This window comes from Dufourea novaeangliae, unplaced genomic scaffold, assembly GCF_001272555.1.
Source record: "Dufourea novaeangliae isolate 0120121106 unplaced genomic scaffold, ASM127255v1 scaffold63, whole genome shotgun sequence".
Classification (NCBI taxonomy): Eukaryota; Metazoa; Arthropoda; class Insecta; order Hymenoptera; family Halictidae; genus Dufourea; species Dufourea novaeangliae.
Genome location: NW_015373939.1, coordinates 491097 through 507836, shown reverse-complemented (window position 1 = coordinate 507836; position 16740 = coordinate 491097). Strand labels below are relative to the sequence as shown.

General features: G+C 33.7%; 1 protein-coding gene across 1 annotated transcript in view; it reads left to right on the top strand.

Annotated features, from left to right (window-relative positions):
* The window catches only part of LOC107185620 (long-chain fatty acid transport protein 4-like), a gene marked incomplete at its 5' end in the record, with an annotated part of 31278 nt that extends 29234 nt beyond the window's left edge, over nucleotides 1–2044 (top strand). Inside the window, 4 exons of the mRNA XM_015573345.1 lie at nucleotides 5–142; nucleotides 296–453; nucleotides 623–776; nucleotides 1629–2044. Coding sequence (XP_015428831.1) covers nucleotides 5–142; nucleotides 296–453; nucleotides 623–776; nucleotides 1629–1783 — 605 coding nt within the window. The remainder of the gene's footprint in view (nucleotides 1–4; nucleotides 143–295; nucleotides 454–622; nucleotides 777–1628) is intronic.
* Between the last annotated feature and the right edge of the window lie 14696 nt (nucleotides 2045–16740).

Here is a 16740-nt window from a genome sequence, read left to right as displayed (position 1 = left end):
TTAGATGAACCGGGTGTATTCGTTGGGAAAATTATACCCAATAATCCGTCTAGACAATTTTTAGGATATGTAGATCAAAAGGCATCTGAAAAGAAAGTAGTTCGCGACGTATTTACAAAAGGAGACTCAGCATTTTTATCCGGTATAATTTGTTTCAATAAAATTATACGATTTACATATACAGTTTAATTGTAAAATATATGGATTACAGTTAATTTATGCGAATGTTTTATTGGTAAAATATAACCAGTTACAGTATGTATATTATCATAAATAGCTTTTCTTTTCTCCATAGGTGACATTTTAATAGCGGATCAATTTGGTTACTTATATTTTAAAGATAGAACAGGCGACACGTTTAGATGGAAAGGAGAAAATGTTTCTACATCCGAAGTTGAAGCTATTATTAGTAATGTTGTTAACTACAGAGACTGTATTGTGTATGGAGTTGAGGTAAATAATGAATTTACAAACTTAAACTATAATTTTACTCTGTTACTACATAATATTGTCATATAAAAAAGGACCAAATATTATACATAAATATTTTGAATACTTTATAACAATTTGCGGATAGTATAATTATTTTTCAACTGTTTGTATTTTTTATTTGTTTTCTTAGGTTCCAGGAGTTGAAGGTAGAGCTGGAATGGCAGCAATATATGATGAAAATAATACACTAGACGTCAATAAATTATCAGTTGATCTGAAAGAACATTTAGCATTTTATGCGGTACCCAGGTTTATTAGGATTTTAACAAAGATTGACCTCACAGGTATATCTATATCTAATTTTCCTCAAGTTCACTTCATAATACTAATAATTAAAATTTAGCACAGTATTTCTTCGAAAATCTCGAATATTAAATCCTCTTTACCTTTTGGAATTATTCAGAGAACAACTAGTCAATGACTACACTTGACACTTATTATAGACTGCGGATTTTATGCATTTATAGCCTATAGGGCTTTGTGAAAAACATTGAAAAACAAAACTTTCATCGGATTCAATGAGTTTTCTATTTTATTCTGAACCCAATACGATACTTAAGAGGGAAAATCAATTTCTACGATTGCTTCGGTCTTTATAAATTACTTTAGAAACTTTCATTTTGCATAAAAATCCGCAGTCTACTTATCATTTTAAAGTGATGCTTCGATATAATAAGAAACTTTTGTATACAAATTTTTTCATACAATGCATCCTTTGGAAGTTATTTAAGGTGTACAAGTTACGTGGACCACCCTTATATGTTTTAGATTTTTACAATAAAAAATTTATTGCAAGACACAACAACGTATAATATTAAGAATATGCATATTTCTTGTATACAAATACAAGGTACAGTGATTTCTCGATGAATGCGATTTGAACAATGGCGTTATTCCCACTACTGGCGGGGTCCCTTGTTAGAACCAATCAAAATAGAGTAAACAGAACAAATTGTAAGCAGAGGCTCGGTTTCGAGCAAAATACAAATTTATGAGAGGCTGAAAAACTTTCCGCCTTGTCACAAATGCACCGGAGCGGACCTGAGTTCATCGCATTCATCGAGATGGCACTGTAGTTGTATTCTACCATAAAATTAAAAAGAAATTAAAATCTATGCAACTAATAATTATTTCAGGTACATTCAAATTAAAAAAGAAAGATCTTCTAGAAGATGGTTACGATCCTAAGAGAATACAAGACAAACTGTACTATTTGAGTGAAAAGTCTGGATACCAGTTATTAACCACGGAAGTGTATGAACAAATTTTAGACAAGAAAATCCGTTTTTAAGTGATATTTTTAAAAAGTGAATGGTCACAGGAAGAATATGCGCTGTAACCTACACTAAAAACCAAATAAGACCATAACTGCGAAATGAAGAATTTCGGTCTTGTTTGCGCATATTCCTCTCGGTTACTTTAGTTACCAACCTCTTGACAATTCTCAAAACAATCTCAAAACAATACTCACAAGACAAGACTCAAAACAATTGAGCATCATACACCCAGTGACTGTGAAGTACAAACGTGCCAATTCATAAGTATTCATGTCTTGAGAAATACTTCATTATGTCACCCGGTGTATGACAAATTCTATCGTCCCTGTTACAGAAAGCGAGAAAGTGGGGGAACCAGGGGTTCGAGAGACCTCTCCTGCTCATTGCATGCGCGAAACAGTTATGCTCTTATTTGGCGTTTAGTGTACTATAAATGTACACCATCAAAGTGAAGGAAGGCTTCATTATGTTGAATCAAAGAAATTACTTCGTAGTAAAGTATTTTCTAATAGTAATTAAATTATTCGAATTCCCGCTCTATTACTTTTTTAATTCTTTATGAGCTTATATTAATAACAATGGTGTATAAAATATGTTACATCAACACCACAATGAGAGATTTCTGACTTAAAAATAAATGAATCCTGCATTTTCAAGGTTGCAAATAATAACATTTATTCTTATTCCATAGAAACGTACTGTACAAATTTGGTTTTAACAGTACTCATCATTAAGATACTAAACGGGATTATATTTTAAAGTTATAAATCTTTCATTTTTTAATTATATCACATTTTGCAATACAGATAATATATAAAAGAATTGGTTTTATATTTACAGAAGTCAAGTTTATGAAAATATTCTGTAATAAAAAAGTATTACAGAAAAATGATTATACAATGTTTATATGTACCTTGAGGATTAAATTCATAGAAGCTCCTAATTTTTGGATGTCATATAACACAAAGAATAAATGAAATATGTTTTTTATAACATTAACTGGATATAATTTTTAGTTCAAAATCTAGGCACTGTTAAAAATGTTGTACTGTTGTTTCTATATTTTACTGTATGTTGTTACTCATGTACCATTCTCATGATCACGTATATACAGACATGTTATTGTTAATGGTGTTATCATACAGTATATATTACATTTTTATCGTAATGAATTTCGTAATTAAAATTGGATCAAAATATATGTTTACTATCATCAGCGTACACAATGTGATTTAATGGAATATTTCATCGTTATATTCATTTTCATGAAATAATCCATTAGAACACATTACCGTCCGATATTTTGTACCCAAATCATTGTTTTTTTCAAACTCGAACTTCATATGTATATTAATTGCAGTTAAATTTTATGTTATGTACCAGTAAAATGTAGTCACTAGTTATATAATGTAAAAATATGAAAAAAATATTTATTATAATATAATAATGCCCTACAAATATTTCTGTTAAATTAATTATTTTTCACAATGTTTAAACCCTGAAATTTGTGGCTACTGCAGGTCTGTTAATTGTACTACTATCTTTTATTGTTGTTATTTATGTCAATACTAAATGTGATAAGGTTGTTGGACAAACATTTTAATGTAATTAAACCGTTTAAGAAGTAAGCATTGCAATTTATATGTACGTAAATATAAATACAATAAAATGATTTATATATTTGGTTATATAATTTGTTAATGAATAGGAGTAAACAAGAAAGAACACTAATTACAGGTCATTCCACGCCAAGCAGATAACTTATGTACACGAGGTCTGGGATTTTGTTCAACTTGAAATATGTTATAGTCCATGTGGAAATAAAGATGTTTAAGTCATTAATTCGCTGATTTCGAAATTGTTTAAAAGATATAGATCCTCAAAATTGGACATTTTCTCAGACTTTTACGAAAACTACCTTTACAAAAAAATTTCATCTCAACTGCTATACGAACTTGATTTTTGTTTTATTTTAATTGTAAAGGGTTCTTTCTTAAGTAATCTTTTGCTTTGTACGTAAAATTATTTTTCCATTGTGCATACTACAAAAATTTAAGAAATATGTTCGTATTCTGTGATCTTTTTGTAAAATCCATTTTTTTAAAATTCGCGGTGGTTGTAAAATTTTGATAGCAGCGGATGTAGACAAAGAGAATTCAATCAAATTAATTTTATATCTAGGAGAGGGGTCGGAAATACGGGTCAGTAGGTAATAAAAGCCTGGTTTTAGCAACATTGTAATATACGTGTATACGCGTATTTAGCGCTTCCGTTACGTTGACCTACAGGCAAAGCGGTCGTCGTGATTGAATACCACTGCCGCCGCTGCGGGTTTTGCTGAACTATTTCGTTTCTCTATTGAAAACAAAATAGATTTTGTAACTTTCCTTGACACCTACCTTAGCAGAAAGGTCTGCGTTATCGCACGCTACGATTCGATTTTCTCGTAGATCCTCAATTTTCGAAATAAATTAAAGAATATCAACAAAAAATGGTGCGCTTTCGGTGTCCTTTTCACTTTGATCATTATTTAAACATGTTTAGATGCCTAAAAGTAGTTTCACTAGCCATATTGCATTCGCCATTTTAAATGTAAATTTTTTGACATCGGATTTGGATTCAGCAATCCCAACGACGAAAAAGTTTAGTTTACTTTATTAATTTTGGCTATTTCTACGGGTCGCCTGGCCTTTTTTTCGGGGGGAAAACCTTGAAAGGCGATAGCCTGTGCGGGATTTCACCACGCTAAAAAACCCCCGGTGACCCTCTTGGGCGCAAGGGCCGGCCACGGGAATGCAGAAGCATACTTCTTAAAAATGTTAATGATTTTCAAAATAATGCTATATTATATTTTCATTCCTATTATTCAATACGATTTGTAACATATGGAAGTTCAAAAATTCCTGTGTTTAAACAAGTTACATCTTCGTATAAATTCGGGTAAAAGATACTCCACTGTACATCTTTATCCGTAAACTACAAAAACTGTTTACTCGTTCCTGGAACCACATCTCAATGTTTATTGTAGATAGTTACACTGGTAATGAAGAAAGTAGGTACACAAATGAGACTTTTCATTTCGCTTCACGAGGTGTTACATTGAGTCATAGATAACTTGCGTTCCACCTTTTTCAATCTATCTCCATTTAAAACAATGTATAATTAACAATAATCTATTGTACATGTTTTATCCGTTTTAGTAATCTATTCCGCTGTATTTACTGACTTATCAGGGTCAGTTATTATACACTACCAATCAAAAATTTTTTTATTATTCCATGATACAAGATATGTAGGAATTTGCTCAATAAGCAAGTGAATAAAGTCAATCCAAATAATTACATTTATTAACAAAATTTAATGCGTTATATGATATAATTTTAGTAGACGTTTACTAGTGTTTTGTAACTCTTGGTCAATAGTGTGATTTCTTTTAAAATCGTAAATTTGCTTTACGTGCTTCGAAAGTTACTTATGACTCAATTCAATATTATCTTATCATTACAGTCAGCCGATTTTATTTTCTATAATGTCCGAAAACATACAATGACCTTCGAAAAATTCGCATCCAAATGCTTTTTCGGTCGGGTCACGAATTTCCACACCTTATATTAGTCACAAAGTGTTATCAAACGAGAGCGGACATCGTGAACATAATTACTGACAACATAAAGCATCGACTTCTTCAATGATATTTCAATTGCCTGCGCATACCTTCAAGTACATTCCTATGCGATTAAAGTGATTACACAAGTTCGACGATCGACAAGCGTTCTTAATAATTTATGAACCACTCTTCACACACATTATAACTATACAATTCGTCGTATATAATATCGTGGTAAGTAACTCGCCCGCGAGCTTAGCACTTATTTCGCGTCTACCGTCCGGTATACTCCTCGTCCGCTAAATATACATTGTACACACCCAATCATTTTGTTCCTGCGATTTGTACATCTAAACCAAAGATAGGCATTATTTAAATAAAGAATTATTTAAATTATGAATCAAATAAAAGATACTTTATTTTCATTCGTTATTTGAGGATCGAATAATTCTGGTTATCTTTATTCGACGCATGACAAATAATTTTTTTATTTGATGAGAATTTTTTGTCGAACACAAATAATTTTTTTATTCGATGAGAATTTATTCAATGAATAAAGATAATTTATTTAGTTGACGAGAATTTATCTTCAGCGTCGAATAAAGTTTTCATCCTTATTTTTATATTTATTCTACGTCAAATAATTTTCTAAGCGCGTTCGAGCCGCGTTGCCGGAGACCGGGGCCGGGGAGTCGAAGATTGGCACGCGCGGTAGAATGTACATCTGAACATAGGTATGTGGTATCGCCCTATGACGAAAGCGGGTATTGAATGAAACCGTGAACTTTTATAAATGAGAGTTTCCTTCGGACCTTTTAACTTTTAAATCATTTCTTTTCTGTTTTAAGTTAGATTTACACATCAATACCAAAGATGGACAAATTCATTATTTAGATAAAGAGTTTCGAATAATGAATAAAAGATAAAAAAGCACTTCCGTCATTTTCAATCGTTTAAACATGGAAATTCCAATTTTTATGACAAAATAATACTTTTTCTTGAATGAATTATCATTTGGCAAACAATTGTTTAATCTTATTAACTGTTTAATAATAATTAACTTATTAATGTTGCTTTTCACTATGTATTATTCGAATGAAATTGTGCCTAACTCTAATTAATACTTGGACTGAATTGTAAAAGTTCATTTCTCATAATTGTTTTCTATTCGGTTAATAAAAGTTTTTCTGGTATGCACATATATTTTTTAACAGATATTTTAAGGTAAATTATAAAAGTTCAAACTATTTTTTCAATTAGCACTATTTAATTTACTAATTAATTACTGAAAGCAGGATAAATATAAAAGAAAAAGTAATATATTAATGCACGTGTACCCGTACCTACATTTCGATACAGCTATATTTTGATACATGTGAAATAGAGTTCTCTATTATGTACCCAATAATGCGAAATCTATTTGCCAGGAACTTGAACTTTTCCAAAGCAGAATAAATGTTACTGTTTAACTGAAACTTCATTTTACTTCCAAGAAAATAAAAGTTCATTATTTACGCAAAAATGTATGCGATAAAAGTTTCAGTGTTACAATACAGTCGAAGTATTAATTAGTAATGTGCAAAGTTAACTTAAAACGGAAAAGAAATGTCGATACTATGCTTTATAACGCGCGTGCCAGTTTTCGACTCCCCGATCCTTGGCGGCGCGGTTCGAACGCACTTAGAAAATTATTTGACGTCGAATAAAGATACAAACAAAGATGAAAACTTTATTCGACGCTGAAAATAAATTCTCATCAAATAAAAAAATTATTTGTCATGCGTCGAATAAAGATAACCAGAATTATCTTTATTCGACGTATGCGAATGATCTTTTATCTTTTATACGTTATTTGACATTTTTATTTAAATAAAAATTTGTCCATCTCTAATCTGAACATGTCCCTTTTATTAATTTAATCGTAGGTCGCTATTCTTTTGTTGCTCCTTTAATCTTTATCGTGCGATTACGGGATGCGTGTAGCGCAATATTGTCCAGTTTACTGTCTTGCCTCTTTCTTTTTTTTTAATACTCGATCTGCGGTTACTTAACATATATTTTGTTGAATTCGAATGAAAAACGGTAAGTTCATTCTTCAATGGATTACATAGATCTACAAGCCCGAAAAGGACATACAAGTTCAGGAATATTTGTTTAGAAAGGACCAGGTGAAAATGGCGTAAAACGTTTTTCGAAAAACATACACCTTTTAACTATATTATCTTAATTTTCGATGAAAAAATATTAACTAATACATACATCGGTTATGATATAAGTCATCTTTTTAATTGTAAAGCGTTTGCTGGTGACCGTTCCTCAGTCCAAATGGAGTATCCGAGAACAAAGAATCGAATAGATTTTAAAAATAACTGATATTTTCTGCGTCACGGGACACGTTATGCCAAAGAAAGAAAATAACGAAAGTACGAAACAGTCTAAACGGCAAGTTTAGTGTTGGGTGTACTATATAAGGATAAGGTGTTAATAAAAATGTAGGTCAGTTTCACAGGGTGGACTCCACATGTAAAATTAAAACAAAAACAGAAATAGGTCTGGCGCGATAGGTTATATTACGTGAACAGTCGCTTCCCAGCTGATATACAGGATCGATCGATGACAGTTAAATTTAGGAATTAAATAAAATTAAACGAATGAAACCAACTCGTGAAACAATTAAAAAGCGCACCTCTCAAGTAGAATAATCTGCCGTCAAATCAAACGCATTTTACGCGTATTTTGCCCGTATGAAGATACAAAGAGTTGTTGAAGAACAACTATAACTTGGAAACGAATTTTTATTAATACCCTGTATAGTACTTTAGGTCGTAAGAAGACATGAAATTATTGGTATTACCCATCATGCAGTAGGTCGTGTTGCGTGAGAATCCTCAGTAATCCTCTACGCGTAAGTGATGTTACATATTACTTACTTATTTGATCTGGAATAGTTTCACTAAATATTGTCATTTGAACTACTGTGTAAACAATACTATATAATCACTTGAGTGCGCATAATTATGAATTTATAGTATGTATCGCTGCGCAGAATGAAGTAAAATGAAAACGTTCATCATTTGTAATAATGGTTGCATTCTAATAATTATGAAAGCGGTAATTTGATAATATCTGAAGAAATAAGACACAGGGAATCTGTTCTGAATCATGAATCGAAGGTGTTACTTTACTCGTTCTTCGTAGAATTATATAAAATACTATATATTCAGTTTCAACTATGGTCTGTTTTTCTAAAGAATAGCCCTGGGAGGTAGGCCCGACTTTTCGCGGTGTTGCCGCGATCGCGAGACATCTACGGCATTTGTGTCTCTCTCACTCTTCGCGTCTTGGCCAAAGACGTGCGACCGTCGACGCGAGTCTTCGCTTACGGTCGTCTGTCTCCATCGCACGTATTACAAACCTCTCGAGAAGGACCTAGCTACCACCTCAAGGAGTGGGGACTGTGTTCGGCACGCGCCCGTCAATCATCCATTGTCTGGAAATGACGGAGAATGTTGACGAGACGCTGAACGTTTTCACACGTCAAGAGTTAAAATACATGAATAAGAAGAAGTTTATTTCTTTTGAAAGAATGTATTGTACCCAAGTATTGAGCAACATATTAAAAGGGGATTAAATTAATAGTAAACGTAGGTTACTAAACGTTACACGTGGAAATCGCAGGGTAAAGAAGTTGGTTTACCGAGCGTCTGAGCGAGAGGCTCACGTGGCAAAGTGCCGGAGGGTGGAAAGAGACACACAGTGGCATTGAGACCGCGACAACGTTGCATCCCCACCAGGCCACGCGCCGAGGCAGGGCGACTCCCGAGGGTACTTTAGAAAAACAGACCATAGTGTACATAATTTCAGTGTATCAAAAGCCAGAGGTTGTGATACAACGATATTTCTTTAGGTTGTTCTCTCAGTCTTGCTCGGTGGATGCAGACTCATTTTGACATAATAACGGCAGCCATTTCGTAGTCTTCGTTGTAAAAAGCAAGGTGTTCATTCAAAATTGTCAGAACATGATGTTTAAATGTTATTATGTTTATTTTATCGTTCTATTACTTCCATATTTTTATTAAATTTAACATTTTATTATTTTACACTAAAAATGTAAATGTTCGATTCTAAATCATAGAGTAGTTGCAATTATTGTATGTATTAGATTCTTTGAAATTAATATAATAAATGAGTACATGTCTGTATCTATGCAATTTTTTGTGCAATTCCATCTTCAAAGTAGCTTATGATGAAACTTTTCTTATTAGTCAAAATGACTCAGCATTCATTTACCATATCACGTTTGTACTATTCATTATGTTTGTTAGTTATTAAATAGTAACGTAAAAAATATTTTCATATTTAAAGACTCGCGACGAAACAATCTTTGAGGGCCCCCTTGGTTAAAAAGCGCGGGGTGGGGGCAGAGAAGCATGAAATTTTTGTAATGCAACATACAATAAAATATATAAATCTTCAAAAATTGAATTTTATTGTAACTAAAATTAAATATGATTTAATCCTAACGAATGCTTGATTATAACGAAGAATGATTTGCTATATTTTAACAACTTTTAATTTTTTCAAAAGGAGTACAATTGTTAATTATTTCAAAAAGCAAACAGTAAACAAAGTTTCATTCAATTATTTTTTGACACACACGGAAGGCTCAGATCAGGGATCCCCCTGAAAGTGGGGCCTGGGGCTATAGCTCCCCTAGGTTCCCCTTAATTCGGCGCTGATTAGTTCCTTTATTAGCTATCAAAAATAAAAATTACCTAGCAATCATATTTTTAGCGAATTAAAATTACTTCTAACCTTGTTCCTTTTCGCAAACACACACGCTTGTGTATCAATGTTTTCATTTATTACGTGTATTTTTGTCTTGCAAATATTCAACCAATAATAACTTTATAATTGATTGCAGGAACCACAGTGTTAATTAATACCGTGGTTTAATTATTTTTAATTCTCTTTTCTTGTAAGAGCTATTGCAAAAAGTACTGTAACTTTCGAAACAGGAACTAGTTTCAGTGCTAAACTTCATGTTTAATTAATTTCATTAGATCTAATTTTCGGTATCAAAGATTTAGGAACATTAAATGGATTTCCACAATTCTTTTTCTGGCTGCATTTTGTTGAAGACTCTGCTATAGAGTATCGACTCTGAAGCAACTTAAGGGAGTATTCTAGTGGTTATCTGAATTTAAAAAATACAAGATGATTCTTAATTAGGACGAGTTTGCCTATGGTAGGTATCAAAACAGAAGAAAAATGTCGATAATTAAAAAAACAGTGGCACTTTAAAATTTGAGAAATCAATTTCTCATTTGAGAACGGCTGGAATGCCGGACACCATTTTTCTCTGGTACCTGTTGTCTCACACGAAGCCAAATCTGTAGGGTGGATGCGGAAGGACTGATATTTGTTTTCCAGCGAAAAACTGTTTGACAGCTAGTGAAGTGTGACTCGGTACGTTATCATACACACACACAATCCTCTTCCTCAAACGATCAAGAACTTCCAGGTAAAACTTTCCATTTACACTGTTTGGCCTGAGGTTTTCTTTGTTCCCTAAGAGGAAGACACATTTGGAAGGTGACACAATTACCAAGAATGGTAGCAGCGCTGAGAGCGTTGTGTGTGTTTTCAAGGATCATACTTCGAGGGAGATACATAACATTGATTTATAAAATTTTGCAAATAAAATAATTTTAAAATAATGATTCTTGTTACCATCCAGACACATCTTGTATAACTTATATACTCTAATGATTATTGGATTGACCAGAAAAGCTTCTCCTTTTTTTTCTCAACCTGGCGTTCATATTGAGATACACGAGCAAACATACTACTAACTTAACATACGCAAAGACACTTCGAAAGTCGATATTTCGATGTATATAGTAGATTCTAACTATATGGCCATGGTCCAGAGCTGTAGGGGAGTAAAATGGCAATGAGTTCAGGGCCCCTCTATGTTAAGTTTAATCGCCATAGCCTCGACCTCAGCGCCTCCGCAAAAGCTGGATCGTGCTGGTGCGCCGGCGTACGCAACGTGTGCTCAAAAATACGTATGAAGGGGAAGTGCCTCGCGTGGCAATATGTTTAGTGGCAATATAGTTAGAGTCTACTGCACTTTTCATTCAAATATATTTATTTGATTTATAACTTGATCAATATATCAAATGTGGTGAAATATAATCCACATGTGCGTAATTTACAAGAAGCATACATAAAATAATTTTTAATCGAAATTTAATTGAAACTCTAACAATTGATGATTAATAATTGTTTATTAATTAATTATTAGCAATGAATATTTATAATGAACGATTGACGACTTTGTTAATTGATTGAATTAATCGTGATTTTTTACGATTACATTTTTTAACCATAAGCACTAATCAATCAATGAAATTTAAATTTTAGTCGATTAGTGCCCAACACTGCTCGAGAGAATCGTATGTCCCAGCCTTTCGAATTCTCAGGATATGTATATGTGCATATTGCTTGATGACATCTAGCATAAATCGGCCGACGAAAACAGCAACGTTCGTCGCATCGTCCAACGACAATGTCGTACGTCTCTCGTGTGTGGTCTCCAATACCAAACAATATACCTCTACGTCGACCGTAACATTCGTCAGTCGAAAGTCGTTCTCCTACGATCCAGTCGACGGCCGGCACGACATTTCCCGTGTGCGCTCTACTCTGTAAGCTTTCTATTTCTATAGTCGTCCGTCTTGTTCTGGCCGACTGACAGTTTCGCTTGAACAGTCCGGCCGGCCGATGTCTACATAGGTTCCTGCCAAGTGGTTGAAGAAAAGAAAAGTTTATTCACATGTAAACTTATTAAATGAATTGAGGTTTGCACGAAAGATAGGAACAATTATTTAGGGATAAACGAAGAAACTTGTATAAAACTTCTGTCTTTAGATACTCCGTTAATAAAAAAAAAGATACGGTTATGAAGGAAGTTATTTCACCGCACGAGAGATTATATATACATTTATAATATATGTGCTTAAATAAGGCTTATAAAGATCATATGTCACAATTCAATTTCGTCACTAAAGAACGACAGGAAAATCGTTCAACTTTTTTAGGGAATACCTTTAAAGTAGCGAAAGCATGGTCTTTATAACTATTGACTAAGAACATATACGTAATGTAAGTATAAAAATATACATAACATCGTTTAAAGGAACTATGAGCGCTTAACATATTAATAGAGTAATAATTAGTTTCAAATGAAAGTATAAAAATATTACAGACTATTTGTAATTTTTAGACAATTAATTGTAAACAATTTTTATTGGACGACATTGGTTTGTTTTCTAATATATCTTACAGAAATTATCGTGTTTATATAGGTTGTTATTTGGAATTCTGAAGTTATCCTCCATTTCAATCCCTTAAGGGATTGATTGGGGGTCAATCTTAACATAGACTCGGAGACATAAATTTGAGATCAGAACTTTAAAAAATAATCACCTGGTTCCAGAGGCATTTACTATTGAAGAATACGTGCTTCACCCTGTATATTTAATCATACCTTTGTTGCTTTTCAACTGTGTTTAAATTCCTATAGGGTTATTCCACGTGAAATCGGACACTTTTTGGAGCACCATTTCAGATTTTGTTCAAATTTGGCTATGTTGCAGTCTTTAGCGATATATAAACGTATCTTGAAGGATTTTCAAAAATTTTTTAAAGAATTACTGATTTTATAGTTGTTTGAAATTTAGGGTCAACCTTTTGTCAATAAATCATAACTATTGAACTAACAAACTGATCAAAATGACCTTCGTGGGTGCTTATAGTGAAAACACAAGAGTACCAAATAAAAATTATTTCACTTAAAATAAAATATTTTTTAACCATTTATTTTGCAATTGTTTTAAATAAATGCCCTATTTTTACACTGGGGAACTATTTAAAAATGAAAAAAAACGAAGATCTAACCTTAATTTGTCCTCTTTATGGACATATCTTCAAAAATACGGACACTTTAAAATTGGCCATATGAAAATTAATTGAAGTGAACACTGCATCGAATTACACCGGCTTGACCGACCAAGCCGTGTGGTACTACATAGGCTAGCCGGTATGGCTCGGCCGGTCGGATCGATGGGCTTCGACGCACCGTTAACTTCAATCAATTTTCATATGACCAATTTTAAAGTGTCTATATTTTTGAAGATATGTCCATAAAGAGGACAAATTAAGGTTATATCTTCGTTTTTTTTTAATTTTTAAATAGTTCCCCAGTATAAAAACAGGGCAGTTATTTAAAGCAATTGCAAAATAAATGGTTAAAAAATATTTTTTTAAACTGAAATAATTTGTATTTGGTACTGTTATGTCTCCACTATAAGTATCCACGAAGCTCATTTTGATCAGTTTGTTAGTTCAATAGATTCGATTTATTGATAAAAGATTGACCCTAAATTTTAAACCGCTGTAAAATTAATCATTTTTAAAATTTTCGAAAATCCTTCAAGATACGTTTATATATCGCTAACGACTGCAACATATTCAAATTTGAACAAAATTCGAAATGGCGCTCCAAGAAGAGTCCGATTTCGCCTGCCATGACCCCATAGTAAAGTAACGTAGAATTGTTTCTTGTATATATCACGATTAATTCGTTTACCGTACCGTATCTGTCCTACTACTACTTTTATTCAACACTTTATGAATAACGTTCAACGCAATTTTCAATGAGAAATTTCAATGTAAGTGGATTGACACGTTGGGATTGCGTGACCTCCTCTCTGCCCGTATATAGGTCCGGAAATAGGTTCGACGTTTACTTGTCGACAGGTTTAAAATCCTTTCTTTTCAGGAAACTTATTGAAAATGTTAAAGTATTGCATTGTAAAATGGATCAACGTTTCTACCAAATTCGATTACGCCGGAAATTATTGAAAAATTAATACGATCCACGACAAAACATGTACAGGTATACGTTAAATGCAAGTTAGTAATCTTGAAGATCTCCTCCGAAGGTAATGAAATACCATTTGGCAGAACGTAATAGCCGGTGTATCTTATAAGCAAAGTTAAATAAGATATATATTGGTATGAACCCTTTTTTGATTATTTTCCAGTTCAGAGTTCATTTCTGAAGTGGTGATCACATCCCATATTATGGAATACATTGTAGTAAAGTCGCTAAACATGGTTAGATAAAAAATTCTTCGTGTTTTTCTGGTAATAATAATGAAATACTATGTTTTCGAAATACATCTACGGTCCATCAGATAAGCATGACTCGTGTTAGAGGTCTCCATAAACTGGACACATTAAACGACACACGATAAAGGTTAAAAGGAAAGAACGAATGGTAGTCTTATCACGTCTCCATTTAATATCGTCGTACGTGCCTCTGGCCAAACTTTTATTTAACATTTAACGATCGATTTCTTACTCTAATTGGCTTCGCTACAGGGTGAACGGTGGGAGGGGTGAATAGACGACGAAACCAGGTACACGAGGGTTGTGGACTAGGAACTCGAGTCAATGATGGATGGTTCACGTAGTATTCTAGAGTGACACGTTGACCTGTGTTCTCGATCGTCGTGATCGCATTCTCTACATCAACAGGAGAAAAATCAGGATCGATTACGGCTTCGTGTAATTAACGAGAATAATTGGGACACGAGGATTATCTCGGCGTGGATAAACGATCAATTGACGAGTATAAATTCGATGTCGCGCCTCTCATGACTCCGTTGGACTTTCGAATATCCGTTCTTCTTCCGTACAGCTCCCTCGGACCCTTGTTCCCATCATGAAGAGTCGTCGGGATCCGATTCACGATGATCGGCGCATTGCTCGGAAGTGACGTCGATAATTCGTAAGTTCGATTGTCGGTACAGGTGGTCCGAAAGATTTAAGAAAATCGCCTCGATACATCTAACGAATAAATTGACTTTACTGTCTAGGAAGAGACAAATAAATAGTGACAAAGGTCAGGCACAGACAGTGAGCGATAGAATGAAAAAAGCGTTTCATTTTTGGTCGTTGGTTGATTTGATCGGGGAATGGGTCAAATTCCATCCGGCCACTAGGCACATCCGTTTCTCGGTGGGTGACGGGACGGTCCAGTTTCAAAATATGTTGCATGTATCGACCAACGATTAAACACTTTTTTCTTTCGTATCACTGGAAGTTTAATAATTTACATTATAGCGTGTATACAACGTTATTATGGTTCAACGTAGCTCGCTCGCTCGAAGACACCGTTAGGACTGTCACATTCGTCGATCCTTTCTCTGATCATCTACACGATTAACAAGTTCGTGAAGTTTTCGCGGATGAAAAGATATGCGCGGTGAGACTTCGTATCTGACGCGGGTAGAATCGAAGAAAAAATTATTTGCCCGAATCTAGTACCGCGGGAAGAGATTTTGTACCTACAGTAAATGTCGTTCGAAGAATTTTCATCAATACATACTTGTACAGAATTTTAAAAATATATCGATAGCATATACGTATGTATAAAAAAACTTAAAGAATTTTAACCAATATGTAATTGCAAAGGATTTTAAGGAAATAGATATTAATATACATACATAGAGATACCAAATTCGTAGTACAATCGAACAAAGGATGATTCTTCAATGAAGAATGATACGAAGGTTTAATATAAAGTGTTGGGAAATAAAGCTTTATTTTCGAGAAAAATGGTTGAAAACTTGTTGGTTACGTGTTATATTGAATAGGACCCAGCTAATGTGTCTATTCATTACTTTTTTGAATTTTCAAATGTGATTTCTACAAAATGAACATGTCAGACGTAAAATATTTATTCTTTATTTCGGCTTGTTATTTTATGAGGAATCATCATTCTTTCGGTTTCATTGCGAGTATGCTCTCATCCAGTTTATATTAAAAAATTTTAAGAATTTTAATCAATCTGTCCTTGCAAAGAATTAAAGAGTGTAAAGATAATATACAGTGTCCATTCGATAGTTGTCCCGATCTCGGGTCCGCGGAGGGACAACGAGTGTAGCATGAGAAACGCTTTCGACGCATAAGCCCGTCCTACGACGTTACATTATTCGTCATACCGTCCAATTGTAGCGCACTGTTTCCGGCCAATAATAAAAATACGTGTGACTGGAGGTGATTCAGTTACATTTGATTCGTCGGCAACTCTCTGGGCATTCGCTGACGTTTGAACGCTTCGACTAATCGTCGCACGTTCCCCCACTCCACCCGTCGAGCCCATCGAACGTATATATACATACATTGTTACCCCGGCAGGCTGAGACGGTTTCCCATTTACGAGCCGACGACTAAACGAGGGAAGCCCAAAAAAAGATTACCTGCGCAGGAATCGGCGAGGCGACACTA